General features: G+C 33.4%; 4 protein-coding genes and 1 long non-coding RNA gene across 8 annotated transcripts in view; 2 read left to right on the forward strand and 3 right to left on the reverse strand.

Moving 5' to 3' along the window:
- Dh44-R1 (Diuretic hormone 44 receptor 1) overlaps nucleotides 1-3,874 on the reverse strand; it is a 32,163-nt gene extending 28,289 nt beyond the window's left edge. Inside the window, exons 1-2 of one of the 2 annotated variants that reach the window (XM_089083337.1) lie at nucleotides 3,628-3,874; nucleotides 1,572-1,690 (exon numbers count right to left, since the gene is read on the reverse strand). The gene's annotated coding sequence lies outside the window, so the exon portion shown is untranslated. The remainder of the gene's footprint in view (nucleotides 1-1,571; nucleotides 1,691-3,627) is intronic. The other variant, XM_089083336.1, reaches the window with a different exon arrangement.
- Nucleotides 3,875-6,077: 2,203 nt separating this feature from the next.
- On the forward strand, nucleotides 6,078-9,714 carry LOC105432649 (uncharacterized). Of its 3 annotated transcripts, XM_089083334.1 has the most exons (5): nucleotides 6,078-7,236; nucleotides 7,738-7,920; nucleotides 8,017-9,058; nucleotides 9,452-9,546; nucleotides 9,662-9,714. In XM_089083334.1, the coding sequence occupies exons 1-4, from the start codon at nucleotides 7,006-7,008 to the stop codon at nucleotides 9,532-9,534; spliced, it is 1,539 nt and encodes a 512-aa protein (XP_088939460.1). In that variant the 5' UTR covers nucleotides 6,078-7,005; the 3' UTR covers nucleotides 9,535-9,546; nucleotides 9,662-9,714. The 3 variants fall into 3 exon arrangements, with proteins under 3 accessions (XP_088939460.1, XP_011645851.3, XP_088939461.1); XM_011647549.3 differs by having other exon boundaries at nucleotides 7,007-7,236; nucleotides 9,452-9,714; XM_089083335.1 differs by lacking the exon at nucleotides 6,078-7,236 and adding an exon at nucleotides 7,446-7,737 and having other exon boundaries at nucleotides 7,815-7,920; nucleotides 9,452-9,714.
- Nucleotides 9,715-9,846: 132 nt separating this feature from the next.
- Nucleotides 9,847-12,566, reverse strand: Snx3 (sorting nexin 3). The gene is made up of 4 exons (XM_011647548.3): nucleotides 12,123-12,566; nucleotides 11,348-11,443; nucleotides 10,980-11,104; nucleotides 9,847-10,314 (listed from the first exon to the last, which is right to left on the reverse strand). The coding sequence occupies exons 1-4, from the start codon at nucleotides 12,285-12,287 to the stop codon at nucleotides 10,209-10,211; spliced, it is 492 nt and encodes a 163-aa protein (XP_011645850.1). The 5' UTR covers nucleotides 12,288-12,566; the 3' UTR covers nucleotides 9,847-10,208.
- Nucleotides 12,567-13,103: 537 nt separating this feature from the next.
- LOC148934997 (uncharacterized) lies at nucleotides 13,104-14,016 on the forward strand. Its single transcript, XR_016140918.1, has 2 exons — nucleotides 13,104-13,235; nucleotides 13,900-14,016. It is a non-coding gene; the product is annotated as an uncharacterized LOC148934997 (long non-coding RNA).
- Nucleotides 13,413-18,018, reverse strand: pix (ATP-binding cassette sub-family E member 1 pix). Its single transcript, XM_011647547.3, has 9 exons — nucleotides 17,862-18,018; nucleotides 16,454-16,675; nucleotides 15,950-16,165; nucleotides 15,657-15,864; nucleotides 15,360-15,546; nucleotides 14,856-15,262; nucleotides 14,247-14,559; nucleotides 13,931-14,165; nucleotides 13,413-13,797 (listed from the first exon to the last, which is right to left on the reverse strand). The coding sequence occupies exons 2-9, from the start codon at nucleotides 16,664-16,666 to the stop codon at nucleotides 13,750-13,752; spliced, it is 1,827 nt and encodes a 608-aa protein (XP_011645849.2). The 5' UTR covers nucleotides 16,667-16,675; nucleotides 17,862-18,018; the 3' UTR covers nucleotides 13,413-13,749.
- Between the last annotated feature and the right edge of the window lie 9,109 nt (nucleotides 18,019-27,127).

Here is a 27,127-nt window from a genome sequence, read left to right on the forward strand (position 1 = left end):
AATATTTATTAAAATATTTATAACTCAAACTTATTTAAAACATTTAATAAAAAAAGTGATGAAAATTATTTTTGCATCAATATTAGAATCATTGTAATAATCGTGAAAATAACGAAAGATTTATTTGATGAAAGATTAAAAAAATCGTTCAATAGAATAGTTCAGAGAGAGAGAGAGAGAGAGAGAGAGAGAGAGAGAGAGAGAGAGAGACTTAAAAATTAAAGTTTTAAAATTAAAATAAGCAAACTCAATAATTCCAACAGCAATTTGATTTATCGTCAAAATAACGATAAATTGTTATTAGATTTGTGCGTCTTAGCTACAATCTATTTAATTAGATTTAGAAAGTATATTACTCTATTTTATTTCGGTGTGCTATAAATTATTTAAATATATTCGAGTCTAAATAAAATCTCTAATATCATTTATACAATATGAAAATATTATGTAACATTATGTAATTATTTAAAATAAATTTTAAGTAAAATAAGTTTTCATGAAATATATAAGTTACACACACACACACACACACACACACACACACGCGCGCGCGCGCGCGCGCGCGCGCGCGCGCGGACCATATATCAAGCCATATGTCATTGTCTTTAAAATATTAAACTCTCTATTAAACAAAAATTATAAGATCTAATTTGTCTATTTAACTTTCTGTCATTCTCATATTTTCAAATAATTTATTATATAGAATATATTAAAAAGAAATATAAAAATTTAAACATATTTAATTATAACATATTTAATTTACATGGCTGTTTAAATATACTAAATGCGTATAAATGTATATATTTTAATCAATTATCATTTAACAAAATACATAGCATTTCGATACACAAATTTTTAATTAAGAAACAAATTAAAAGTGATTTAAAAAGTAATTTATTCCTCTTCTTCTCCCTCTCTCTCTTCATTAATTTAAAATCAGTAGCCTTGCTAATTTCCGCCTTCGAATATCGATGCGCGTGCGACGCCGGATTATTTGGTAGGATTTTCATATAAACACGAATAATTATCTTTCAAACTTTCAAAGTAATTCCATTCAAATAAAAAGGTAAAGACAAAATGTAGAGACAGTAATTATCTTGATGATTATTTAAAAATGTATCCATTTTGTATTGTTTTTTCTCAAATCGTAAAATGTTTTAATTATATAAGAAACATTTTTCTGAGGCATATGATGCTCCATTTTAAAAGAAAACATCTTTCAAGTTTGCCTCTTTTTTGATTGACGATGTCAATCATTCTTCGTTGCACTAACTTCGTGAATAGCTCTCATAACGGAGATCATTTTGACAATTGTGTGTGTTGAATGTATCCAAAGGTTAATAGTATATTATTTTTTGCTCATTTCTTGTTTAAAAAAATATGTAGTGCACGCATAATGCGCGTCTCTAGTTTGATAGAAAAAATAAAGGCAAAAAGCTTATCAATAATATTAATTACCAGTATATGTATAATGTTTAACATTATACATATCTATTTTGCGTGTATTTAAAACGTGAAATTGATTTAAATCGATACAATAGATAGGAACATTTTTGTCCATCGTTATTTACTTTCGTCAGTCGTTTGTATGAAAATATCGCCGAATAGAACTGTCAACCCTTTGTCGAATTCCCGTACAATTCCTGTCGATATCTGTCCGTCGACTTGATCGAGCCCGCGGCATATTAATCTGAAATATTCATCTCCTATGAGAATATGCGACACATATATAAATGGGAATGGAATAATGTCTTGATTTATAACGCGGATAAAACGCGTAATTTTGAAAAAGATGTACATATCTAATTGTTACGCGCGCGAATGGACTATGATAATATAAGAAACATATACATAAACATATACATATTTAATATGTATAACAATATTCTATCTAACAAGTCTAACAATATTCAGTCTAACAATATTCTGTATGACAATATTCTATACAACAATATTCTATAATGTTAGAGGTAAAGAAACTTAACAAAAATAGTAACGCTAAGATAAGGTTATATATTTAATTAATGTGACTGATTAAAATAAAAATTAATTCGAAAAGAAAGTACGTTTAAAATAGAAAATAGAAAATAGAACATTGGTTCTCTCCTTTATGAGTGTAGAAAAATTGAAATTATCGGCGTTTTAGAAAAGACAGCATTAAACGACTTGTACCGCTCCATTTTCTTAATAATAAAGTTATCGAGGACCGTCATTCTTGGAGCTGTGTGTGTGTGTGTGTGTGTGTGTGTGTGTGTGTGTGTGTGTGTGTGTGTGTGTGTGTGTGTGTCATATTTTGTAATAAAAAAATAACACAATTTCAAAGAGGTTTAAATATTTTAGGGAACACACATGATACAATTACATGATAATTACATGATAAATATAATAATTTAATACTAATATGATAATTTTATATACATAATGAAATAGATCAGTGATGATAAGCTAATAGTTAATTATTTACAGATAACGCAATCGATATTCTCTTCTTTATAAAAGAATGAACGGTAATATGCGTAAGAGAATTTTTGAATCTTTGTCTTAGAAACGATTCTTGCGTATAAAGGATAAAAGAGATGAATGAGGAAGCGGTAGATTCTTGAGAATGCTGATAAAGAGAATGATCGATCGAACAATTTTATACACCCTGTACTGAAATACAAATCCTTTTCTTTAATTGCAAAAAATTGAAGATAACAAGCACCTAACGACTCGAAAGCATTTTGTTCTTTCAATCCTTTAATGTTCTCTGCAAGTCTTACCAATTAATTTCAGATGAATTTTTTTTTTATATTAATGATTCGACTTTTTTTAGAATCTAAATGTAATGTATTCATATCGATTTGCTGGGAAATAAGGCCTCATACACAAGAAAGCTTTAGTCCATTTCTTTTCTACTTATTTTTCTCGATTTATTTTTATCTCTTCTTTAATTATATTTTATATTCGAAAAGCGATGCAAGATCTAAAGAAACATAACTAGAACTTATTTTCGTTTCCATATTTACATGCAATTAATGTTTAATCTGTATCTTTTAACGTAAAAAAAGATTTTTCCTCAAAAAAGATTCTTTCCTTTTGCTGTTTAAACTTTTTATAAATGTGCTTAACATTTGATTTCAACTATGAACACTCGATAACTTGCATTGAACAATGAATACGACCTTGTGGCACACCTGCCAAATCAACAATCGACAAGTAGTTACCAGTTATCATCATAAACGAAAGAGAAAGATTCACACATTATGTCGAAAATACAACGAAGCTCTCCTTATATTAAAAGACATACGATTTCTCTACTATGATACATAAAATTAATAATAGAAAGTAATTTTCAAACGTTGTGAATTTTATTCAAACTTTGTTTAAAGTTGTTAAGTTTCATAACCGAATAAAAAAATAAAATATTTCATCTCGATGATCTCTTATACATTTGGTAGACCAAATATCACAGGGAGATAAGCAGCTGAGCATACTTATCTGTATTGTATCATTAATATACCACTAACACGTGATATACTTAATTATGAAAAACATATTTTCAATAAAATTTACGAAATGAAACTACCATTGTTCTTAAAGCGGGAAGGGATGAGGGAGGAAAGATCTTTTTTTTATTCATCTTACCTTTCGACATGCTCTCTGCATTTCCTGGACTTCTTACGAAAACTCTACATTCTATCAGTCGATTTTTGCCATTCAACGATTCACAGGAGAAAAAATTCACACAGCATTCCGGTAATCACGCGACATTGATCCGTACATGAAGAATGGTTGAAAACTGATTGAAAAAAAAGAACACGCCTCATTCGCGGCACAGTGGACAACGTGGATTGCGAGAGGAAAGAGAAACTGCAAATTTCAAACGGAAAATTGACTTGGTCGATTGGTCAGCAATTCGTGCGCGCTTTAACACTCAATCAACCAATCAGGTCTCCTTGGCTCCGCGCGTTGCGCGTATACATGCCGTGTCATGCATCAGCGGCATCGGCGTATGTATGTACATACGTGCCTGCCATGTATGTATATGCGCCAAGTTATCGTGATATCGTAAATAAGTATGTTCCCTTTCTTTTCCGCGCGCCGCGAATCTATTTTCTTCTTTTTCCTTCGATAATACGAATATCCGCATCTTTTCGAACGGCTTATATCATAAGCTTATTCATTTTTGCTTTCACTTTTCTTCCTTATTTCCTCTAATTTTGTCAATTATGTCAGCAAAAGATACGTTACTTTTCTTTAAGTTATGTATCAAAATTATGTGAAATGATATATGGACGTGTTTAAAAAGGAAAAGCATATTCGTAAATTAGATACGGATGCACATCATATGAGCAACGTGAACACAAAAAAGGAGACTGATCATTAATCAATGTTTTCTAATAAATGTTTGTGCATAAAAGTATATTATATATCAAAGTGAGGAGATAATTGAAAAATGAATACCTTACGAAAGATTTTACATTTTATTGTTATCTTATATAACGCTACACGTCGAGATACACATCCTAAAGAATTAAACTTGTTTCAGGCATCACTGCTCAATAGACTTGTAACAACTTTTCTACACAGAATAATTGCATATGCCTGCTCACGCGTGGAAAAGAGATTTATGAAAAATGCGAGCTTGCAACAAATTGAACATTATTGGAAATCATTCATCGTTTTTTTCATTACCACTTTACTTAATCGTCAATCGGATATATAAAATGGATATATAATACGTGTAACTTTGTGAACTTGAATCTTCGCTCTCGATACTGATTACGCTTCGATTACGCTCCTTATTAGCAATTAAATAAGATGCGATATTCGATAAGAATTGATAAGTGTGACTGTTAGTAGCGATGTATAATATAAAAAGTTTGAATGAAATTGAATTCTGACCTACGGTTATACGAGAAAGAATTTCGTATCTTTCTCACGGTGATGCAAACGCAATGATTAAGATCTCGAAACTTATCGCAAGATTCATTCCCTTGTATAACGATGCGATGATACGGGATATGGAAAATAAAACTTATCGAAATCGTACCGTTTCAATCTTTATGTTAAAGAGCCACTAATTTAATACGCACGTTATCTCGTAATGCACAACTCGTTATAGTATACTGTGCGCTGTTTATGAGCGACATATTTTATCACAGTTGCCGCGTCAGAGTTATCTCTGTTAAATATTAACTATACCAATAAAGCATCGCCTTACGTCTGTGTCTAATATGCTCTTTTCACGGAGAATGCCTTTTTACCAAGGCTGACTTACGAGCTCATTTCTCCGTCCGTCTTCACGCATGCATTTCTCATTTATCATATTATATAGAAAATTTTTCGTATAGTATATAATATATAGTGGTATAGTGGTATAGAAATACATACATTAATCGTAATATGCGTTTCTTTCATCTATCGTATACACGCAGCGGGTATGGAGCATGTATCTTTATCATTTTTTTTAAATTTGAAAAGCGAAATCAAATTACATCACATCACATCACTTGGTTTACCTCATTGCGCAAGTCTGTTGTGCAAGTGATTTAAATTTTTATAATGTATCGATGTGTTTCAAAACTCACCGAAAAAAGAGATATTTCAATTTCAAAAAACTTTTACTTTTTTACTGTCGCGTGTACATACATACGTACAGGCTGCGCTCCAACATTCACCGCCAGCACCAAAAATGTATAGTTAATGTCACATATATTATTGATTTTCAGCACTGGCAATGAACATCGAACGCAGCCGTATACATACGTACGTATGTACATTTTGCAGCGCGAATTGGATTCTTTGTATGTTAGTAGCGAAATATATTTAATTGGTTATATTTTATGCGTGATTAAAGCACTCGCATCATGTGTGTTTAGATAATTTTATGTGATAGTTTTTAGTTTTAAAATGTGCAGTCCGCAATCATCATTGGCTATGTTTAACAGAGAGAGAGGGAGAGAGGGAGAGAGAGAGAGAGAGAGAGAGAGAGAGAGAGAGAGAGAGAGAGAGAGAGAGAGAGAGAGAGAGAGAGAGAAGTTTTGCAACTGTGAAAAGCACAAGTCTGAGTTTAGAAACATTTGATGTATCATTTTATTCGTGTTTTTCGTCGAATATTAAATAAGGATAAAATAAGGATAAATAAGGATAAAATGATACCTGATGCACTCGGGTATTATTTCTGAACGCACCCCAGTATGATCCATAAGAACATTCAGTATCGATATCTTTGATCTTTGTTTCTCACATGATCTTATCGCCATGTTTATGCAAGTGAAAAAAACAAAGAGACGAATATAGGAATAATAAAATATTTATGTTGTATTTATAACTGTTTATGTTGAATTTAACTGTTTATAACTCGTTTGTGTTCTGCTACTATGGCTGCGTTCCGATGTTTCACCGCTAGTATTGAAAATATATAGTTCATGTTACATATATATTATAGATTTTCAGTGAATATCGGAATGCAACCTATGCGCGTTTCGGCTGTGTTGAATTTCATTGGGGACGCTTGTAATATATGATCTGCATGAACGTGAATCTGCGCGAATCCGCATTTTATTGCTGATAGCGTTTTCGAGTGCAGCAGTAGGTTAATGACGTCACATGCTCTACTTTGGGTTTTAATTGGACGGCACGTAACATCATTAACCCACTTTGGATCGAATTCAAATCTACTGTAGTCGAAAATGCTGTGAGCATCACTATTGGTTATACTACAGTACTACAGATACTCTCTCGCTCTCATCAACTCGATCCTTTGATTTTAGTCGCGTCTAAGGCGCGACTATTCAGATATATAAGATCTATGACTGAAATATTGGCAACACTGGCATAAAATGAAAGAGACGCTAATCTTTTCGTAGCGGCAGTTCGTTCCTACTTCATACGAATTTGTTTAATTAATGTTATTCGGTTAATTTTATTACAAGAATTAACACGTATGTAATGTAGATAATATCGATTGGGAGTTATGTTATTATCGACAAATGTACAACAAACGTCTTGATTTATTTCATGCGACGTGACAATTGTAAAACATTGTTTACGATGATGACAACTGACCGTATTGACGCTTCTCTGCCGTTCTTTTTGAAAGAGGAACAGAATATCTGCAATAACGGCAACGACAGTGATGTTAGCTCGGATAATATCAGCGACTTGTCCGTGCTTCTGCCATCGCTTTCTAATAATAATTGTGTCCTAGTCGACGAATCCAATAATGACTTTTTACGTCTCACTACAACGGCACGTTTTTTTTTGTATATATAATATATATATATATATATATATATATATATATATATATACACATACACATACTTTGACATATTCTCCCTGTTTTTCAAAAGAATATAAAAGATCGAGTTCATTTTCTTCAAAAGTTTCGACAAAGAAACTTGAGATTTAAGTTTTCTTTCTTCTGGCCATTGTAATTCAAGTTCTAATAGGTGCTATATATATTTGAGTTTTTAAGAAATTTATTTCTACGTTTGTTTTTTTCATCGTGAATTTGATTTGATGTTGTAAATAGAACGAATGTAAACTAAAACTTTCACTTTTATAAATTATTTTTAAATTAAAATTTACATCGAAACTTGCAAACATTTATCGATTGTATAATAATTTAACCAAAGAAATATAATCACTATTTGATTCTAACGTTTTGCTAAAAAAAATTTTTTTTTAATATCTGCTATCAATGATTTTATCTTATGGACGACCGTTATACCATATGTATCTATACAGGTCCGTACCGTATATTTGTCCTATCTTCATAAATGCTTACTTAGTAATTATACAACTTGTTGCAAACAAAATGACAGTGATACATCGAGTATTAAAGTGAAAAAATGCGCAAACCAAATGGAACTGAGTGCTGTCCAATTGGCACTGGAGGCTAGCTTATATAGACAAAATATGTTGAGAATGGTAAGAAATATTTTGAAACTGGTAGAAGAAATATATCGATAAGTTTTACATAATGATAACTTTATCACCAATGCTAATATCCATCTATTCTTGTAGATTGCAGATGTAAAATCACATACAATTCAAAAGAAAGCATATAAAAAATTAGTAATATATTTAGAAACACTCAAAGATAAAATTGACATTGCTATACAAACAGATGATACTTGGATGAATTTGGAAGGAGTAACTACACAAAACGTGTCTATTATATCCAATTGTGACAAAACGTCGCAAATAGCATTATCCACTGTGAATTCTAACAATATTTGTAAAGGTAAAAGTATTAAAGAGGATCTTGATAATGAAACAGATATGCGAATATCACAAATCAGTACTGTAACGGCAGAATTTAACAACGCTAGTCAAAGATTTAAGGATCAGATCGATTTCAATACAACGGATGATGCACTTATGAGAAATGAAGATGATAATTCACAAGATTCCTTGTTACAGCATATGCAAGATATGTTTTGCGAAAGTGACGATAGCAGCGATCTTACAAGATTAATTGAAAAACATTCTGGTATTACTAAAGCAAATATCGATAAAGAAATTAACAAGATATGTTTGGAAGCCGACATTGTCGCGGATTCAAATATTTTCGGTATTCCACTAAATAATATACCCGAATCTAATGTAACGAATCTAAGTACGAGTGAAGGAAGAATTAGTTTTAGTCGTTACAAGGAAATGCAAAGTAGAAAAGTCATTACATCAAGAGGAACTAACGCAAATGAAACTATTGAAAATAAGCAAAAACAAAAGAGAAATGCTATCTGGTTTGTGGAACGTGTGCATCAAGTTTCAAAATTGAAAGCTAAAATGACCGAGTTGTCCTTAATGAATTATCGAAGGCACGGAAAAATAAAGAAAAAATTTCTTCATTTATTTGGAGATTCCGAAGAAGAAGAAATGATGCCAGATTCACCAATCTGCATAGAGGATCACTTACCAGCTTGTAAAGAAAGAATAGCACCTTGGATTGTGAAATATCTAATGCCATTTTACAAAAAAAGAAGAATTAAAGACCGTCAACTTTTCAAAGCTGTCGCAAAGTACATCGCAGATATGCTCATTATAGAGAACACCTTTCCAGGTGAGCTGACGTGAATGATCGGATATAGTTACGTACTCCAATGTAAAATGTCGAATCGCTATATCTCGTTATCACGAAACTTTTAGATTATCCTGACATAGCACTAAAAGAAAGTCTTTGCGATACTTGATTAAAAAGATAATGGTTATTCTCTTTCTAGAAGAGGATCTAATTCCAAATGTTCTAATTCAAATATTTTTCATTTTGTATCAAATATTACTCCTTTTTATATATCTAATACGTGTAAATACATGTCAAAAATATACAGTCGCTGCCGAATACGTTTCGTAATCAACGTTCAATTTTTTATTTACAATATAATCATGATTAAGTATGCGTTAGGACATTATTTTGCAACGATGATACTCACATTTTATTATTTATATGTTTCAGAACAAGAGTGTGTAAGCAAGTACATAGAAAATTACTTTAAAAACAAGAGATTTATTAAGAGTAAACAGGATATATACCTTTAAAAAGAATTGATGGTATTATCAATTCTATCATGCAATACAAATCAGTGAAATATAAATATTAATTATATTCCGATATATTTTCTTTTTGCACATCTTGGACTTTTTATTTACACATCACATGATAAAGTTATGTATGCTACAATTTTCAGAAATAAAACATAAATTCTATAAAAGATAAAAGGTTTTGGAAACGGCTTATGTACATCTTAACAATTGAAAAGTTAATAGTTTATAGAAAGATTTTCCAATTATGTTGTACGAACAACACTTGCTATATTTTAAAAAAAATGTGGGATACAGTTTACAACATAATTTTATATGAATGATAACATTTTTTATTTTACTTATTTTCTTTGTTATAAACAGTATCATATGATAACAGTAGACAGAATCAACCTAATAACATGAATGATTTTGCCAATTTACCATTTATTTGTTTCCTTATAAAGATACTTAATTATATTTTTTGAGTAACGATATTTAGAGTAAGCTAGAAATGGATTTCCAAATAAGCGTTCCGATCTGACCCTGATATCTACAAGTTTACTTAACTTTTGCAAGAAAATAGAATATTTGTGATTTTCAAATAAGATGTCAATATAATGAAACCGCGAAATTTCGAATATGATAGCTTAGTGGAAAAGATATTTGCGATGCTTTTTTTTTATGACGACTTATGTATTACGTATTTTTCCAGGTACATAGTTCTTATCTATTACCGGTTCCTGCAGAAACATATGTAAACATCTTTCGTTCTGTGCCAAAGGGTGTCCAGCTATTCTGAAATATAAACATATGTATATATATATGTATGTATGTATGTATGATGTGTGTGTGTGTGTGTGTGTGTGTGTGTGTGTGTGTGTGTGTGTGTGTGTGTGTGTGGTGTGAAGTGTATTTTGCGTACGTGTGTACATACACATCCATACAACAGTATATAATTTGTAACTAAACAGTCAATCATTAGTCAGACAGACTTTACAATGTTACAAAATTATTGGAATACATAGTTAAAAAATACTGTGTTTCAGTAACCTTTGTTTCGCACATGTCCGAATTTAACATAATTTATATAAAAGGCGAGGGAGAAACATAAGCAGGGGATATTTTCGTAATTAAATTATCACATTTTAATTAGTGCATCTAGAGACTATTATCATTAAAAGTAATGATCATTATGCATTTCGAAAGTCGATAAGATATCAATCTTCCTATTGAAATCAAATTTTCTTTTCTCTAAATGAGATGAATGCGAACGCATTTAAGAGATAACAGTACTGCAAAACTATATATCGTACTTGAACAAAATTTTTTGAACAATTTTCAAACGCAAAATGCCATGATAAACGATTTTCCAATTGATTAGTATTTTTCCAGTTGATTAGTATATCGTATCTTTCCATTTGTGTACAAGTTGTATCTCATATAAAATACAATACACTTACTTGTTAACAAAAACTTCCAAGCCTTTTCTTCGATCTTCAATAAAATCTTCTTCAAATATTCCATCATCTCCACGAAAAGGCATTTGACGTTTCCATGCTTTCCCTGGTAAAGGTGGTACCACGATCTACAATATTATAAAAAAATATATTATAAAAATATGTGGGAAATGTTACTCTATATCATATCGTATAGGCTTCATATGTTTATAGTACAATATACAAATTTTATATATATATATATATATATATATAATACACATGTGTATTTATCGAAAATCTTATTGTGAGTGTATCTTAGATGCCATTTTAATAACAATCTTTACTATTTGTGTTATTTTTAAAAATAATTACTTCTTTCGGTAACTAACCTTACTATCTCTTTCCAATTCATTCCTCAACCATTCAAAATCGCTGTATCGTCTTCTGACTGTCGAGTCCTTTACTTTAAAGACTGGCAAATTTGTCTGGAAAAAAGTTGATAACTTTGAAAAATACTTATTCCACTGTAGAATAAATTCACAAGTTTGGACTTGAAATATTTGAGATGTGTATGATATAATATTTGAGATGATGTATTTAACATATAAATATAAAATATGATAAAATAACATTTTATACATACACACACACACATTCATTCACCATGTGTCTGTCCTACACACATGGCACATGCACACAGAGCATATATATAATATATATATATATATATATATATATATTCACATTTCTAGATTTAAGATCCCTTACACTGTTCACTTTTTCAATGTTACTTCTTTGTATCTCTATTATACAGAGTAAGTTTGGATCCAAATGTATATATAAACGAATGTATAGAAACGAAAATATAATAGAAAAAGCAGAAAATATAAATATAAAAATTCATACAAATTCTCGAGAATGTTACATTCATTCTGAAATGTAGTCAGCCAGAGTTCGTCGACTGTTATCGATAAGATAGCCGGTACAACCCATGATATATGCCAAATCAATCAGTGGACACGATCAAATTACGGTTATTCGATGTGTTCGCTTCATTGTCGGGAATGTAGAAAAATTACAAGAAACAAAATTCCGGTATGTAAAATATGCGAAGTATATAGGTTTAATATTATCTGGAAATATTTGACGCGAAATTGTACTCACCCTCATACGAACTTCGTAATCGGTATATCGTTTCTTGCCGACGCCGTGTGTGATCGGATTAATCACATCGATTTCAAGGAAATTAGCTGGCGCCGCGTATGCGTCGTCTAGTGTTTGTTTTTTTACATTTAATCGCCGCGTTGCGTCTACAGTTGTGTCCGCCATTTCAATTACACTTTCAATTAAATATCTGTTTCCGTAAGGTTCGCTTCTAGACTTGAAAACACCGATATGCAGCGGCTAACAATGTATAACGAAGCACCGCCACAAATGACAGCGCTTAGTAACTTGACACAATTTGTTTCTCTCTCTCTCACTCTTACGTCGTCCAACTCTTTTTCTCTCGCCACACCGCACTACGTCACACACTACCAAACGTTACTCCGAGTATCATATATATCATATAACATAAATCCATATGTCGCCCGTAGGTGCTTTAGGTTAATATTTCACGCTTATATGACAAATTTTTTGAAAGTGTCGATTGGATTATACGATAGAGAATTTCTGGTGATTCAAAATCTTCACTATCCTACAACCAATTTACGCTTTCAAAAATCTTTGTTGTACAATACATGAAATATCAACCTAAGGAACTCTTTCGTCATTTTCGATTAATTTAATAGGCTGATTATTTAATTGGAATTAACCAATCGCATTTGTCGTCAAATTTGTCGACGAATGCGATCGATCAATTACAAAAGAATAATCGGTCGATCGAGTTAATTGAAGATGAGGTGAAAAAAGTCTTAAGGACCATCTTTCATCAACTCCGGTTAATCTAATCGGGAGTGTCCCGTTTGATCACGTCGCAATTGGATACAGTCACTTACAGCGGCCGATGCCTGGAGATTTGCCATTAGATCGACCAATCAAAAAAATTTTCTTTTAAATGGCCAATCGAGCATCACCCCTTTTATATCTTTTCTATAAGAGAAAGGAATGGTCGGCTGGCGTTGTCAACTCCGCTGACGCGACAAGCCACATCACGCATGTGAAATCATTTATCTCAAAGTATCATCGAAATGATTCTTTCGGTAACAAATAGAAAACAAAATAATTCAAATATTCAACTCGTTTATGTAATTTGTAATTTAATATTACTTCGTACATGTAAATATGCTCAAGATATTTAATTTTCTTATTTCATTAGGCCGTATTTCGATATATACCGCCGGTACTACAAAATTATATATTTTATGTTACGTATAAATTTTCAGTATTGACAATGTATATCGGGATACGGTCTTAGTCTTAGATATGCCTAAGTCAATAATAATCTCACGAATATAATTTTACGATACTATACTTGAGAAATATATATTCGCGATACATTTTTAATTTCATTTTTACACGATTCATTTCACGTACTTGTGCTAAATCGATTATCCTGCAACTACACGTATAATTATATATTTTATATTATTCGCACAAAGAATTATCTTACTTCATAAAAATAATATTTCCATTAAATAATAGTCCAAATAATCGTACAGAAGGTATAGAATCAATATTCTACGACATATATCGTACATTCTTATTTTCGGCATTTAAAAAGTATAAAGATTAAAAAATTTTTTTAATAATATTTCATATATGTGCCATTCAAAAGGGCAGTACGTATATTTTATTCTTCCAAAAAGAAATATTGTCCAGCTCTTTTTTGCTCCAAGTCCTACAGAAAAAGAAATGAATCAAAATTCTTATCGTCCAGACAAATCGCGATAACAGATTCGAAATATCATTTCATAGCATGTTTAAAAAAATTTTATTTCAGAAAAATTTGTAGCAGCCAAATTTATACATACCTTTACCGATTGATTTTTATTGATTCTTGGTCTAAAGTTATTGGGATCTCTTCTGAAAGTGATACCCAATAGTTCCAAAAATCTATTCATACCGTTTAACAAAGACTGGGGACTATGAGCAGTAGTCGCTAAAGACGGTGTACCAGAAAATACTATTACACGATCAGCCAAATATGTAGCCATGATAAAATCGTGTTCCACTACGAAACCCGTTTTCTTCGCATGTAATATAAATCTGTAACGTAAACGCAACTTTTATATTCATTTACGTTCATGTTTCTATTCGATAATCTTCGAATCTATATTTATTAAACACCTCTTGATCACTTTTGCAGCAACTAAACGTTGTTCGGAATCCAAATAAGCGGACGGCTCATCGATCAGATAAACATCAGCTGGCTTTCCCAGGCAAAGGGCTAGAGCAACTCGCTGTAATTCTCCACCAGAAAGATTTTGCACTTCTTGATCCATAATATCGTCAATCTTTAGAGGCTTCATTACATCAGTTACAAATTGAGGATGCACGTACGCATCTCGAACCTTCTCATGTAACAGCTGTCTGACAACGCCTTGGGATTTAGGGCTTATTTTTTGTGGTTTATAACTAATATGAAGTTGAGGAATACTCTCTGCAAGGTAACAATTTTATTAGTAACATATTAGTTTCGATTGATATTTTTTAAAAATTATTAGCAAATAATTTTAAAAGAAACGGTATCAAATATTCCATAATTATTAAATTCGAGCTGATCAAAGACAAAATTTCGTATAGATGAAATTTTATTCCATATATTCGAAGATGTCAATTCACGATGTAGAATTTATCTCGCACTTTTCTTTTCGATCGATCGTACCATTAACGACAGAGACGCACAAATACTTGGTATAACGATCCAAGTCTATATCTTAACATACGTATACATACCCGATCCATCATCCGGAGGTAAGTTGCCAGCCAACATTCTGATAAACGTCGTTTTACCAGTTCCATTTTCTCCTAATAAAACGAGTATCTCCGAATCGGTAAATTGTCCTTTCTCGACGTTTAACTTAAACGTCCCCATTGTCTTCGTCATCGCAGGATATTCATAATGATTCATGCGTTTTACTTCCTCCTCAGTCGCACTTTCCGCTACTTTGAATACAAGAGATTCTTCACGGAATCGTAAATTTTCCGTGGGAACAAAACCATCGAGGAAAATATTTATCCCTTCTCTGACGGAAAAAGGCATAGTAACAACGCCATATGCTCCAGGAACTCCATATAGGCAGCAAATAAAATCGGACAAATAGTCCAAAACCGATAAATCGTGCTCTACTACTATTATAAACCTGACATATGAAGACAAGAAGTAATTAATTAATTTATACACAGAGTCAATAAAAAAAAATCGACAGTTCTTTTTCAACAAGGTTTTACAACACTTACTTATCCGGATGAATGAGAGATCTAATAGTCACAGCAGCATTCAGACGCTGCTTGACATCTAAATATGAGGAAGGCTCGTCGAACATGAAGATATCTCCATTCTGGATACATACCATCGCACAAGCGAATCGCTGAAGCTCACCGCCTGAAAGCGCTTCGATTCCACGATCGCGTATATGCAGCAAGTCTAGATCAACGAGAATAAAAAAAAAGATCATACAAGTTGAAAAAATTTCTCTCGCGATACATCAGGTTGGTCTTTATGAAAAAATCGTGATAAAAGCAAAGTCGACTTACCGAGCATTTCACAGATCTCCATCTGATTCTTGCATTCATCTTTTTTATCTAAAAGTTGCTGTACAGTACCTTTTACAGCTTTAGGGATTTGATCGACATATTGAGGTTTGATAAGTGCTTTTAAATCGTCTTCCAAAATTTTAGTAAAGTAATTTTGCAACTCGCTACCTCTGAAATGACTCAAAATTTCCGTCCAATCCGGCGGATCCTGTTCGAATAAAATTTTATTTTCAGTTACACATTCATACACATACATATATCATACATAGGATTTCTACAGAACAACCACATACAGAATATCTTCCCAAATTTGGTTTTTGTTTGCCAGCTAATATTTTAAGGGCAGTCGATTTACCAATCCCGTTAGTTCCTACAAGTCCTAAAACTTCGCCGGGACGTGGAATGGGAAGTCTATGTAACTTGAACGAATTCTTGGAATAACGATGCGTCGTTTCCTTTTCTAAATTACTAGGAAGATTAATAATAGATATCGCTTCAAAAGGACATTTCTGTGAAAAAAAAAAAAAAAAACACTTGTCAATCTTTCATCAATCTTTTACGAATGTTAAAAATTATTTAATATTACCATATATTAATTATACATAAGAATTATAGAAAAATAAAGAATTATAGAAAATTAAAGAAAAGATATTTGTGTCTCGGATGGTTCGTTATCATTTTAGAAAATATCTAGAAATTTAATAAAGTCTCACGACATCACGCATTGTTTGGATTCAACATATCAAATTTATCAATGATATATTACTACATCAATCAGTCGCATTACATATCATTACCTTGACACAAATGCCACATCCAATACATAGTTCCTCCGAGATCGAGGCTATTTTATAGTTTGGATTAACCTCTATACAAAGTTTTCCCATTCGCACTACTGGACAAGATCTTTTGCACTCTTGTCTGCATCGTTTGGGTTTACATTTATCAGGATTTACAATAGCTATACGGGTCAACCGATCAGTTTCCTCCATTGACTTTTTTGGTGGCATGATGATATGCTAATTTAGAAAAAAAAGAAACATATTACATACAATATTTAAAATAATTACAATTTCATTTTTTTTCTTATTCTTTCCTTATTATTTAGCGATTTAATTTTTAATTTAAAAATTTATTATTTTTAATCTGAATCTACATAAATATATACAAATATAAATATACATATATGTATACATACATATACACACACACATATATATATATATATATATATATATATATATATATATATATATACCTGTTTATCAAATAATTCTAAACTGCTTCTTTCAATTATGTGTTGTGTGTGTGTGTGAGTATATGTATGTATATGTGTGCTACATGCTTTATGCTTTATATATATATATATATATATATATATATATATATAAAGCATGAATATTAAAAAAAAAAATATTTTGACTAATGAAAATAAAAGTGTTATATTATTTCTATTTCTAAATGACAAGTCATGATAATCTTTCTCAACAGCAAAATATATGTATATGGTTATATAGATATTTAAAGAAATTTTTACATAGTCAATTTTTGAAAAAGCAAAATGATACACGAAGCCTTTATGTTAAGTTGTTTTTACAAATATATATATTTTTTGAAATCTATTATATTATGTATGTAAAATGATAAATATACAACTGATTTTAAAGAGATTATATGTTTAATAGAAATGATATATAAAGTAGAAGCATATGTTTTTAGCTAATATAAAAATGTACAAAAAGAGAAATAAGATCTACGAGAAAAAAATCTAACAATATTATGTAAAATAAAGAAACAACAATTAAAGAACGATAAAATTAAATAAAATTGTAAAATAAATTACAGATGTAGTCAATTTGATGCAAGCTGTTTTGTTAGTTTTTTTCATCTTATAATCATCGTAGCTGTTGTAATGTTATTTATATAAAATACAAAGAGCATTTATTAAAAAAAAAAAAAAATGTATTTAAATCATGATGAATAAATTATAATTAAACGTGACATGTAAGTTGCTATAATCTTTGAATTATAACCTATTGCTCTTGTAAATTTTAATGTGTATTTAAAAAAATCTTTATTATATATGTCAAATTGTTATTAAGGATTCTTTTTTTTTTTTTTTTTTTTTTTCTTTTGAATAAATTATTTTACATATGAGACGTGATGTGTAGTAAAAGTAATATAACGATACAAATCCCAACATACCTTCTTGACAATCGGAAAACGTGGAAATCCTTATGAAAAAGGTTTTACACAGGCATATACAATCTACAATCAGAATCACGAGCTCAAATATTTCAGATAATCGTGTGCGTGGCGCCATCTGATAACTTAAAGTAGGTAACAGAGAATATGATCTATTTGATGATATACATGAGACGAGTCTTTTAATTCATCGATTGATTAATCGCATAACGCGCAAATGCTGATTTTAGAAAGCAAAGTACATGCAAAGTGCATTTGTATATAATGCAATTTATTAATCGTTGAATTAAAAAACTGGCTTATGCTTAACGTTCGATTAACGAATCAGAACAAAGAAGTTTACGAATGGACAAATCGAAAAATGTTTCGAAGCATTTGTATCGTAAGGTATCGTCAGAATACGGCTACGGTATGAGGTTAGTACATTTGTAAAAAATAAAAAAAAAATAAAAATTGTGCCGAGTTGTGCTAGGTTTGTATTACATTGTTCCGCAAGAACTAATAAAATATTTAAAAAAAAACAGCGTTAGAGAAAGAAAAAACAATTTTTTTTTTTTTTTTTTTTTTTTTGTCAGTATCGCCATTTTGTAAAACATAAAAAATAAAAGTTGTGCTAGGTTTGTGTTACGTTGTGCCGCAAATATTTCAATCGTATTTTCTTGCACTTTCTGAAAAAAATCAAAATGTCAATTTTCCAATGCAAAACTTCATAGTCTTACAACTTTCCAACCGTGAAAAATAATTCAACAAAATTTCTCAACCTGAATTGAGTTGTGCTAACCGAGCACAAAATAAGTCCACCATGAGTCGATGGTGGATTACGACATATCAATCGTCGATGTAGAAGATGTTTCATTTCAAATGCTCTCAATGCAATTGCTGTTCTTGAAAAGATTGAGAAATCGAGAATAATTATTTATATCTAATTTATTAGTGTGCCGCACGAGAAACTTATATAGAAGCTCGTTAGCCGAAGATGAATTAAGCTGTGTGTGGATGATATTTTATTTCAAATGCTCCCAATGCTCCCGTTCCTGAAAAAATAAAAATTGAGGATAAGTATTTATATTCAATTTATTAGAGTCATACGAGGAGCTTATATAAAAATAAACTTCATTAGAAGGTGGATTAAACAATGTGTGGATGACGTTTTTTTTTTTTTTTTTTTTTTTTTTTTTTTTTTTTTTTTCGACTGTCCATCTTCAATATACTCTGTAATATAGAAAACGACAAAATCGTAAACGCTTATTTTCAAGCTACTGTCTAGAGAGTCGTAGGAAGAGAGTTGTAGCTCATGTTGAAGTAAATCTCATGAGTCGAAGATGAATTAAGCTGTGGGTAGACGTATTTCTACGATTGCGAAATTCTAGTATACTAAAGTACAGCAAATGTTTATTGTCAGATTTAAAGATATTTATATACAAGCCTAGATTGTCGTTAGAGTAACTTATATTGAAGTAAAAACGTCATTAGCCGAAGGTGGATTAAAACGTATGTGGATGACGTTTCAGTTCAAATGCTCCCAATGTAATCGCTGCTCAAGAAAATGTAAAAACCGAGGATAATTATTTATATTTATTAGTGTGCCGTGAGAAGCTTATATAAAAGTGAAAGTATTTAATTAATCTTCGTTAGCCGAAGGTGGATTAAGTACTGTGTGGATGATTTGTGTTCTAGATGGGAAAGACCATGTAGGGACATGATGGGAAAGCATAGACAATTAGGTGTGCTGATGTTAACAAAAAGAAAAATCTATGTGCGTGTAAGAGAGGAAACACTAGATCAGACTTTCCTGTTTTTTTTTTTTTTTTTTTTTTTTTTTTTTTTTTTTTTTTTTTTTGTTTGTTGGTTTTTCGGGTAACCTAATTGACTCGTCCTAACCAATATATGAAAGGTTAGGTTAGGTTAGGTTAGGTTAGGTTAGGTTAGGTTAGGTTAGGTTAGGTTAGGTTAGGTTAGGTTAGGTTAGGTTAGGTTAGGTTAGGTTAGGTTAGGTTAGGTTAGGTTAGGTTAGGTTAGGTTAGGTTAGGTTAGGTTAGGTTAGGTTAGGTTAGGTTAGGTTAGGTTAGGTTAGGTTAGGTTAGGTTAGGTTAGGTTAGGTTAGGTTAGGTTAGGTTAGGTTAGGTTAGGTTAGGTTAGGTTAGGTTAGGTTAGGTTAGGTTAGGTTAGGTTAGGTTAGGTTAGGTTAGGTTAGGTTAGGTTAGGTTAGGTTAGGTTAGGTTAGGTTAGGTTAGGTTAGGTTAGGTTAGGTTAGGTTAGGTTAGGTTAGGTTAGGTTAGGTTAGGTTAGGTTAGGTTAGGTTAGGTTAGGTTAGGTTAGGTTAGGTTAGGTTAGGTTAGGTTAGGTTAGGTTAGGTTAGGTTAGGTTAGGTTAGGTTAGGTTAGGTTAGGTTAGGTTAGGTTAGGTTAGGTTAGGTTAGGTTAGGTTAGGTTAGGTTAGGTTAGGTTAGGTTAGGTTAGGTTAGGTTAGGTTAGGTTAGGTTAGGTTAGGTTAGGTTAGGTTAGGTTAGGTTAGGTTAGGTTAGGTTAGGTTAGGTTAGGTTAGGTTAGGTTAGGTTAGGTTAGGTTAGGTTAGGTTAGGTTAGGTTAGGTTAGGTTAGGTTAGGTTAGGTTAGGTTAGGTTAGGTTAGGTTAGGTTAGGTTAGGTTAGGTTAGGTTAGGTTAGGTTAGGTTAGGTTAGGTTAGGTTAGGTTAGGTTAGGTTAGGTTAGGTTAGGTTAGGTTAGGTTAGGTTAGGTTAGGTTAGGTTAGGTTAGGTTAGGTTAGGTTAGGTTAGGTTAGGTTAGGTTAGGTTAGGTTAGGTTAGGTTAGGTTAGGTTAGGTTAGGTTAGGTTAGGTTAGGTTAGGTTAGGTTAGGTTAGGTTAGGTTAGGTTAGGTTAGGTTAGGTTAGGTTAGGTTAGGTTAGGTTAGGTTAGGTTAGGTTAGGTTAGGTTAGGTTAGGTTAGGTTAGGTTAGGTTAGGTTAGGTTAGGTTAGGTTAGGTTAGGTTAGGTTAGGTTAGGTTAGGTTAGGTTAGGTTAGGTTAGGTTAGGTTAGGTTAGGTTAGGTTAGGTTAGGTTAGGTTAGGTTAGGTTAGGTTAGGTTAGGTTAGGTTAGGTTAGGTTAGGTTAGGTTAGGTTAGGTTAGGTTAGGTTAGGTTAGGTTAGGTTAGGTTAGGTTAGGTTAGGTTAGGTTAGGTTAGGTTAGGTTAGGTTAGGTTAGGTTAGGTTAGGTTAGGTTAGGTTAGGTTAGGTTAGGTTAGGTTAGGTTAGGTTAGGTTAGGTTAGGTTAGGTTAGGTTAGGTTAGGTTAGGTTAGGTTAGGTTAGGTTAGGTTAGGTTAGGTTAGGTTAGGTTAGGTTAGGTTAGGTTAGGTTAGGTTAGGTTAGGTTAGGTTAGGTTAGGTTAGGTTAGGTTAGGTTAGGTTAGGTTAGGTTAGGTTAGGTTAGGTTAGGTTAGGTTAGGTTAGGTTAGGTTAGGTTAGGTTAGGTTAGGTTAGGTTAGGTTAGGTTAGGTTAGGTTAGGTTAGGTTAGGTTAGGTTAGGTTAGGTTAGGTTAGGTTAGGTTAGGTTAGGTTAGGTTAGGTTAGGTTAGGTTAGGTTAGGTTAGGTTAGGTTAGGTTAGGTTAGGTTAGGTTAGGTTAGGTTAGGTTAGGTTAGGTTAGGTTAGGTTAGGTTAGGTTAGGTTAGGTTAGGTTAGGTTAGGTTAGGTTAGGTTAGGTTAGGTTAGGTTAGGTTAGGTTAGGTTAGGTTAGGTTAGGTTAGGTTAGGTTAGGTTAGGTTAGGTTAGGTTAGGTTAGGTTAGGTTAGGTTAGGTTAGGTTAGGTTAGGTTAGGTTAGGTTAGGTTAGGTTAGGTTAGGTTAGGTTAGGTTAGGTTAGGTTAGGTTAGGTTAGGTTAGGTTAGGTTAGGTTAGGTTAGGTTAGGTTAGGTTAGGTTAGGTTAGGTTAGGTTAGGTTAGGTTAGGTTAGGTTAGGTTAGGTTAGGTTAGGTTAGGTTAGGTTAGGTTAGGTTAGGTTAGGTTAGGTTAGGTTAGGTTAGGTTAGGTTAGGTTAGGTTAGGTTAGGTTAGGTTAGGTTAGGTTAGGTTAGGTTAGGTTAGGTTAGGTTAGGTTAGGTTAGGTTAGGTTAGGTTAGGTTAGGTTAGGTTAGGTTAGGTTAGGTTAGGTTAGGTTAGGTTAGGTTAGGTTAGGTTAGGTTAGGTTAGGTTAGGTTAGGTTAGGTTAGGTTAGGTTAGGTTAGGTTAGGTTAGGTTAGGTTAGGTTAGGTTAGGTTAGGTTAGGTTAGGTTAGGTTAGGTTAGGTTAGGTTAGGTTAGGTTAGGTTAGGTTAGGTTAGGTTAGGTTAGGTTAGGTTAGGTTAGGTTAGGTTAGGTTAGGTTAGGTTAGGTTAGGTTAGGTTAGGTTAGGTTAGGTTAGGTTAGGTTAGGTTAGGTTAGGTTAGGTTAGGTTAGGTTAGGTTAGGTTAGGTTAGGTTAGGTTAGGTTAGGTTAGGTTAGGTTAGGTTAGGTTAGGTTAGGTTAGGTTAGGTTAGGTTAGGTTAGGTTAGGTTAGGTTAGGTTAGGTTAGGTTAGGTTAGGTTAGGTTAGGTTAGGTTAGGTTAGGTTAGGTTAGGTTAGGTTAGGTTAGGTTAGGTTAGGTTAGGTTAGGTTAGGTTAGGTTAGGTTAGGTTAGGTTAGGTTAGGTTAGGTTAGGTTAGGTTAGGTTAGGTTAGGTTAGGTTAGGTTAGGTTAGGTTAGGTTAGGTTAGGTTAGGTTAGGTTAGGTTAGGTTAGGTTAGGTTAGGTTAGGTTAGGTTAGGTTAGGTTAGGTTAGGTTAGGTTAGGTTAGGTTAGGTTAGGTTAGGTTAGGTTAGGTTAGGTTAGGTTAGGTTAGGTTAGGTTAGGTTAGGTTAGGTTAGGTTAGGTTAGGTTAGGTTAGGTTAGGTTAGGTTAGGTTAGGTTAGGTTAGGTTAGGTTAGGTTAGGTTAGGTTAGGTTAGGTTAGGTTAGGTTAGGTTAGGTTAGGTTAGGTTAGGTTAGGTTAGGTTAGGTTAGGTTAGGTTAGGTTAGGTTAGGTTAGGTTAGGTTAGGTTAGGTTAGGTTAGGTTAGGTTAGGTTAGGTTAGGTTAGGTTAGGTTAGGTTAGGTTAGGTTAGGTTAGGTTAGGTTAGGTTAGGTTAGGTTAGGTTAGGTTAGGTTAGGTTAGGTTAGGTTAGGTTAGGTTAGGTTAGGTTAGGTTAGGTTAGGTTAGGTTAGGTTAGGTTAGGTTAGGTTAGGTTAGGTTAGGTTAGGTTAGGTTAGGTTAGGTTAGGTTAGGTTAGGTTAGGTTAGGTTAGGTTAGGTTAGGTTAGGTTAGGTTAGGTTAGGTTAGGTTAGGTTAGGTTAGGTTAGGTTAGGTTAGGTTAGGTTAGGTTAGGTTAGGTTAGGTTAGGTTAGGTTAGGTTAGGTTAGGTTAGGTTAGGTTAGGTTAGGTTAGGTTAGGTTAGGTTAGGTTAGGTTAGGTTAGGTTAGGTTAGGTTAGGTTAGGTTAGGTTAGGTTAGGTTAGGTTAGGTTAGGTTAGGTTAGGTTAGGTTAGGTTAGGTTAGGTTAGGTTAGGTTAGGTTAGGTTAGGTTAGGTTAGGTTAGGTTAGGTTAGGTTAGGTTAGGTTAGGTTAGGTTAGGTTAGGTTAGGTTAGGTTAGGTTAGGTTAGGTTAGGTTAGGTTAGGTTAGGTTAGGTTAGGTTAGGTTAGGTTAGGTTAGGTTAGGTTAGGTTAGGTTAGGTTAGGTTAGGTTAGGTTAGGTTAGGTTAGGTTAGGTTAGGTTAGGTTAGGTTAGGTTAGGTTAGGTTAGGTTAGGTTAGGTTAGGTTAGGTTAGGTTAGGTTAGGTTAGGTTAGGTTAGGTTAGGTTAGGTTAGGTTAGGTTAGGTTAGGTTAGGTTAGGTTAGGTTAGGTTAGGTTAGGTTAGGTTAGGTTAGGTTAGGTTAGGTTAGGTTAGGTTAGGTTAGGTTAGGTTAGGTTAGGTTAGGTTAGGTTAGGTTAGGTTAGGTTAGGTTAGGTTAGGTTAGGTTAGGTTAGGTTAGGTTAGGTTAGGTTAGGTTAGGTTAGGTTAGGTTAGGTTAGGTTAGGTTAGGTTAGGTTAGGTTAGGTTAGGTTAGGTTAGGTTAGGTTAGGTTAGGTTAGGTTAGGTTAGGTTAGGTTAGGTTAGGTTAGGTTAGGTTAGGTTAGGTTAGGTTAGGTTAGGTTAGGTTAGGTTAGGTTAGGTTAGGTTAGGTTAGGTTAGGTTAGGTTAGGTTAGGTTAGGTTAGGTTAGGTTAGGTTAGGTTAGGTTAGGTTAGGTTAGGTTAGGTTAGGTTAGGTTAGGTTAGGTTAGGTTAGGTTAGGTTAGGTTAGGTTAGGTTAGGTTAGGTTAGGTTAGGTTAGGTTAGGTTAGGTTAGGTTAGGTTAGGTTAGGTTAGGTTAGGTTAGGTTAGGTTAGGTTAGGTTAGGTTAGGTTAGGTTAGGTTAGGTTAGGTTAGGTTAGGTTAGGTTAGGTTAGGTTAGGTTAGGTTAGGTTAGGTTAGGTTAGGTTAGGTTAGGTTAGGTTAGGTTAGGTTAGGTTAGGTTAGGTTAGGTTAGGTTAGGTTAGGTTAGGTTAGGTTAGGTTAGGTTAGGTTAGGTTAGGTTAGGTTAGGTTAGGTTAGGTTAGGTTAGGTTAGGTTAGGTTAGGTTAGGTTAGGTTAGGTTAGGTTAGGTTAGGTTAGGTTAGGTTAGGTTAGGTTAGGTTAGGTTAGGTTAGGTTAGGTTAGGTTAGGTTAGGTTAGGTTAGGTTAGGTTAGGTTAGGTTAGGTTAGGTTAGGTTAGGTTAGGTTAGGTTAGGTTAGGTTAGGTTAGGTTAGGTTAGGTTAGGTTAGGTTAGGTTAGGTTAGGTTAGGTTAGGTTAGGTTAGGTTAGGTTAGGTTAGGTTAGGTTAGGTTAGGTTAGGTTAGGTTAGGTTAGGTTAGGTTAGGTTAGGTTAGGTTAGGTTAGGTTAGGTTAGGTTAGGTTAGGTTAGGTTAGGTTAGGTTAGGTTAGGTTAGGTTAGGTTAGGTTAGGTTAGGTTAGGTTAGGTTAGGTTAGGTTAGGTTAGGTTAGGTTAGGTTAGGTTAGGTTAGGTTAGGTTAGGTTAGGTTAGGTTAGGTTAGGTTAGGTTAGGTTAGGTTAGGTTAGGTTAGGTTAGGTTAGGTTAGGTTAGGTTAGGTTAGGTTAGGTTAGGTTAGGTTAGGTTAGGTTAGGTTAGGTTAGGTTAGGTTAGGTTAGGTTAGGTTAGGTTAGGTTAGGTTAGGTTAGGTTAGGTTAGGTTAGGTTAGGTTAGGTTAGGTTAGGTTAGGTTAGGTTAGGTTAGGTTAGGTTAGGTTAGGTTAGGTTAGGTTAGGTTAGGTTAGGTTAGGTTAGGTTAGGTTAGGTTAGGTTAGGTTAGGTTAGGTTAGGTTAGGTTAGGTTAGGTTAGGTTAGGTTAGGTTAGGTTAGGTTAGGTTAGGTTAGGTTAGGTTAGGTTAGGTTAGGTTAGGTTAGGTTAGGTTAGGTTAGGTTAGGTTAGGTTAGGTTAGGTTAGGTTAGGTTAGGTTAGGTTAGGTTAGGTTAGGTTAGGTTAGGTTAGGTTAGGTTAGGTTAGGTTAGGTTAGGTTAGGTTAGGTTAGGTTAGGTTAGGTTAGGTTAGGTTAGGTTAGGTTAGGTTAGGTTAGGTTAGGTTAGGTTAGGTTAGGTTAGGTTAGGTTAGGTTAGGTTAGGTTAGGTTAGGTTAGGTTAGGTTAGGTTAGGTTAGGTTAGGTTAGGTTAGGTTAGGTTAGGTTAGGTTAGGTTAGGTTAGGTTAGGTTAGGTTAGGTTAGGTTAGGTTAGGTTAGGTTAGGTTAGGTTAGGTTAGGTTAGGTTAGGTTAGGTTAGGTTAGGTTAGGTTAGGTTAGGTTAGGTTAGGTTAGGTTAGGTTAGGTTAGGTTAGGTTAGGTTAGGTTAGGTTAGGTTAGGTTAGGTTAGGTTAGGTTAGGTTAGGTTAGGTTAGGTTAGGTTAGGTTAGGTTAGGTTAGGTTAGGTTAGGTTAGGTTAGGTTAGGTTAGGTTAGGTTAGGTTAGGTTAGGTTAGGTTAGGTTAGGTTAGGTTAGGTTAGGTTAGGTTAGGTTAGGTTAGGTTAGGTTAGGTTAGGTTAGGTTAGGTTAGGTTAGGTTAGGTTAGGTTAGGTTAGGTTAGGTTAGGTTAGGTTAGGTTAGGTTAGGTTAGGTTAGGTTAGGTTAGGTTAGGTTAGGTTAGGTTAGGTTAGGTTAGGTTAGGTTAGGTTAGGTTAGGTTAGGTTAGGTTAGGTTAGGTTAGGTTAGGTTAGGTTAGGTTAGGTTAGGTTAGGTTAGGTTAGGTTAGGTTAGGTTAGGTTAGGTTAGGTTAGGTTAGGTTAGGTTAGGTTAGGTTAGGTTAGGTTAGGTTAGGTTAGGTTAGGTTAGGTTAGGTTAGGTTAGGTTAGGTTAGGTTAGGTTAGGTTAGGTTAGGTTAGGTTAGGTTAGGTTAGGTTAGGTTAGGTTAGGTTAGGTTAGGTTAGGTTAGGTTAGGTTAGGTTAGGTTAGGTTAGGTTAGGTTAGGTTAGGTTAGGTTAGGTTAGGTTAGGTTAGGTTAGGTTAGGTTAGGTTAGGTTAGGTTAGGTTAGGTTAGGTTAGGTTAGGTTAGGTTAGGTTAGGTTAGGTTAGGTTAGGTTAGGTTAGGTTAGGTTAGGTTAGGTTAGGTTAGGTTAGGTTAGGTTAGGTTAGGTTAGGTTAGGTTAGGTTAGGTTAGGTTAGGTTAGGTTAGGTTAGGTTAGGTTAGGTTAGGTTAGGTTAGGTTAGGTTAGGTTAGGTTAGGTTAGGTTAGGTTAGGTTAGGTTAGGTTAGGTTAGGTTAGGTTAGGTTAGGTTAGGTTAGGTTAGGTTAGGTTAGGTTAGGTTAGGTTAGGTTAGGTTAGGTTAGGTTAGGTTAGGTTAGGTTAGGTTAGGTTAGGTTAGGTTAGGTTAGGTTAGGTTAGGTTAGGTTAGGTTAGGTTAGGTTAGGTTAGGTTAGGTTAGGTTAGGTTAGGTTAGGTTAGGTTAGGTTAGGTTAGGTTAGGTTAGGTTAGGTTAGGTTAGGTTAGGTTAGGTTAGGTTAGGTTAGGTTAGGTTAGGTTAGGTTAGGTTAGGTTAGGTTAGGTTAGGTTAGGTTAGGTTAGGTTAGGTTAGGTTAGGTTAGGTTAGGTTAGGTTAGGTTAGGTTAGGTTAGGTTAGGTATAGGTTAGGTTAGGTTAGGTTAGGTTAGGTTAGGTTAGGTTAGGTTAGGTTAGGTTAGGTTAGGTTAGGTTAGGTTAGGTTAGGTTAGGTTAGGTTAGGTTAGG

This window comes from Pogonomyrmex barbatus, unplaced genomic scaffold (assembly GCF_055798465.1).
Source record: "Pogonomyrmex barbatus isolate J1 unplaced genomic scaffold, ASM5579846v1 scaffold7, whole genome shotgun sequence".
NCBI classification, from domain to species: domain Eukaryota; kingdom Metazoa; phylum Arthropoda; class Insecta; order Hymenoptera; family Formicidae; genus Pogonomyrmex; species Pogonomyrmex barbatus.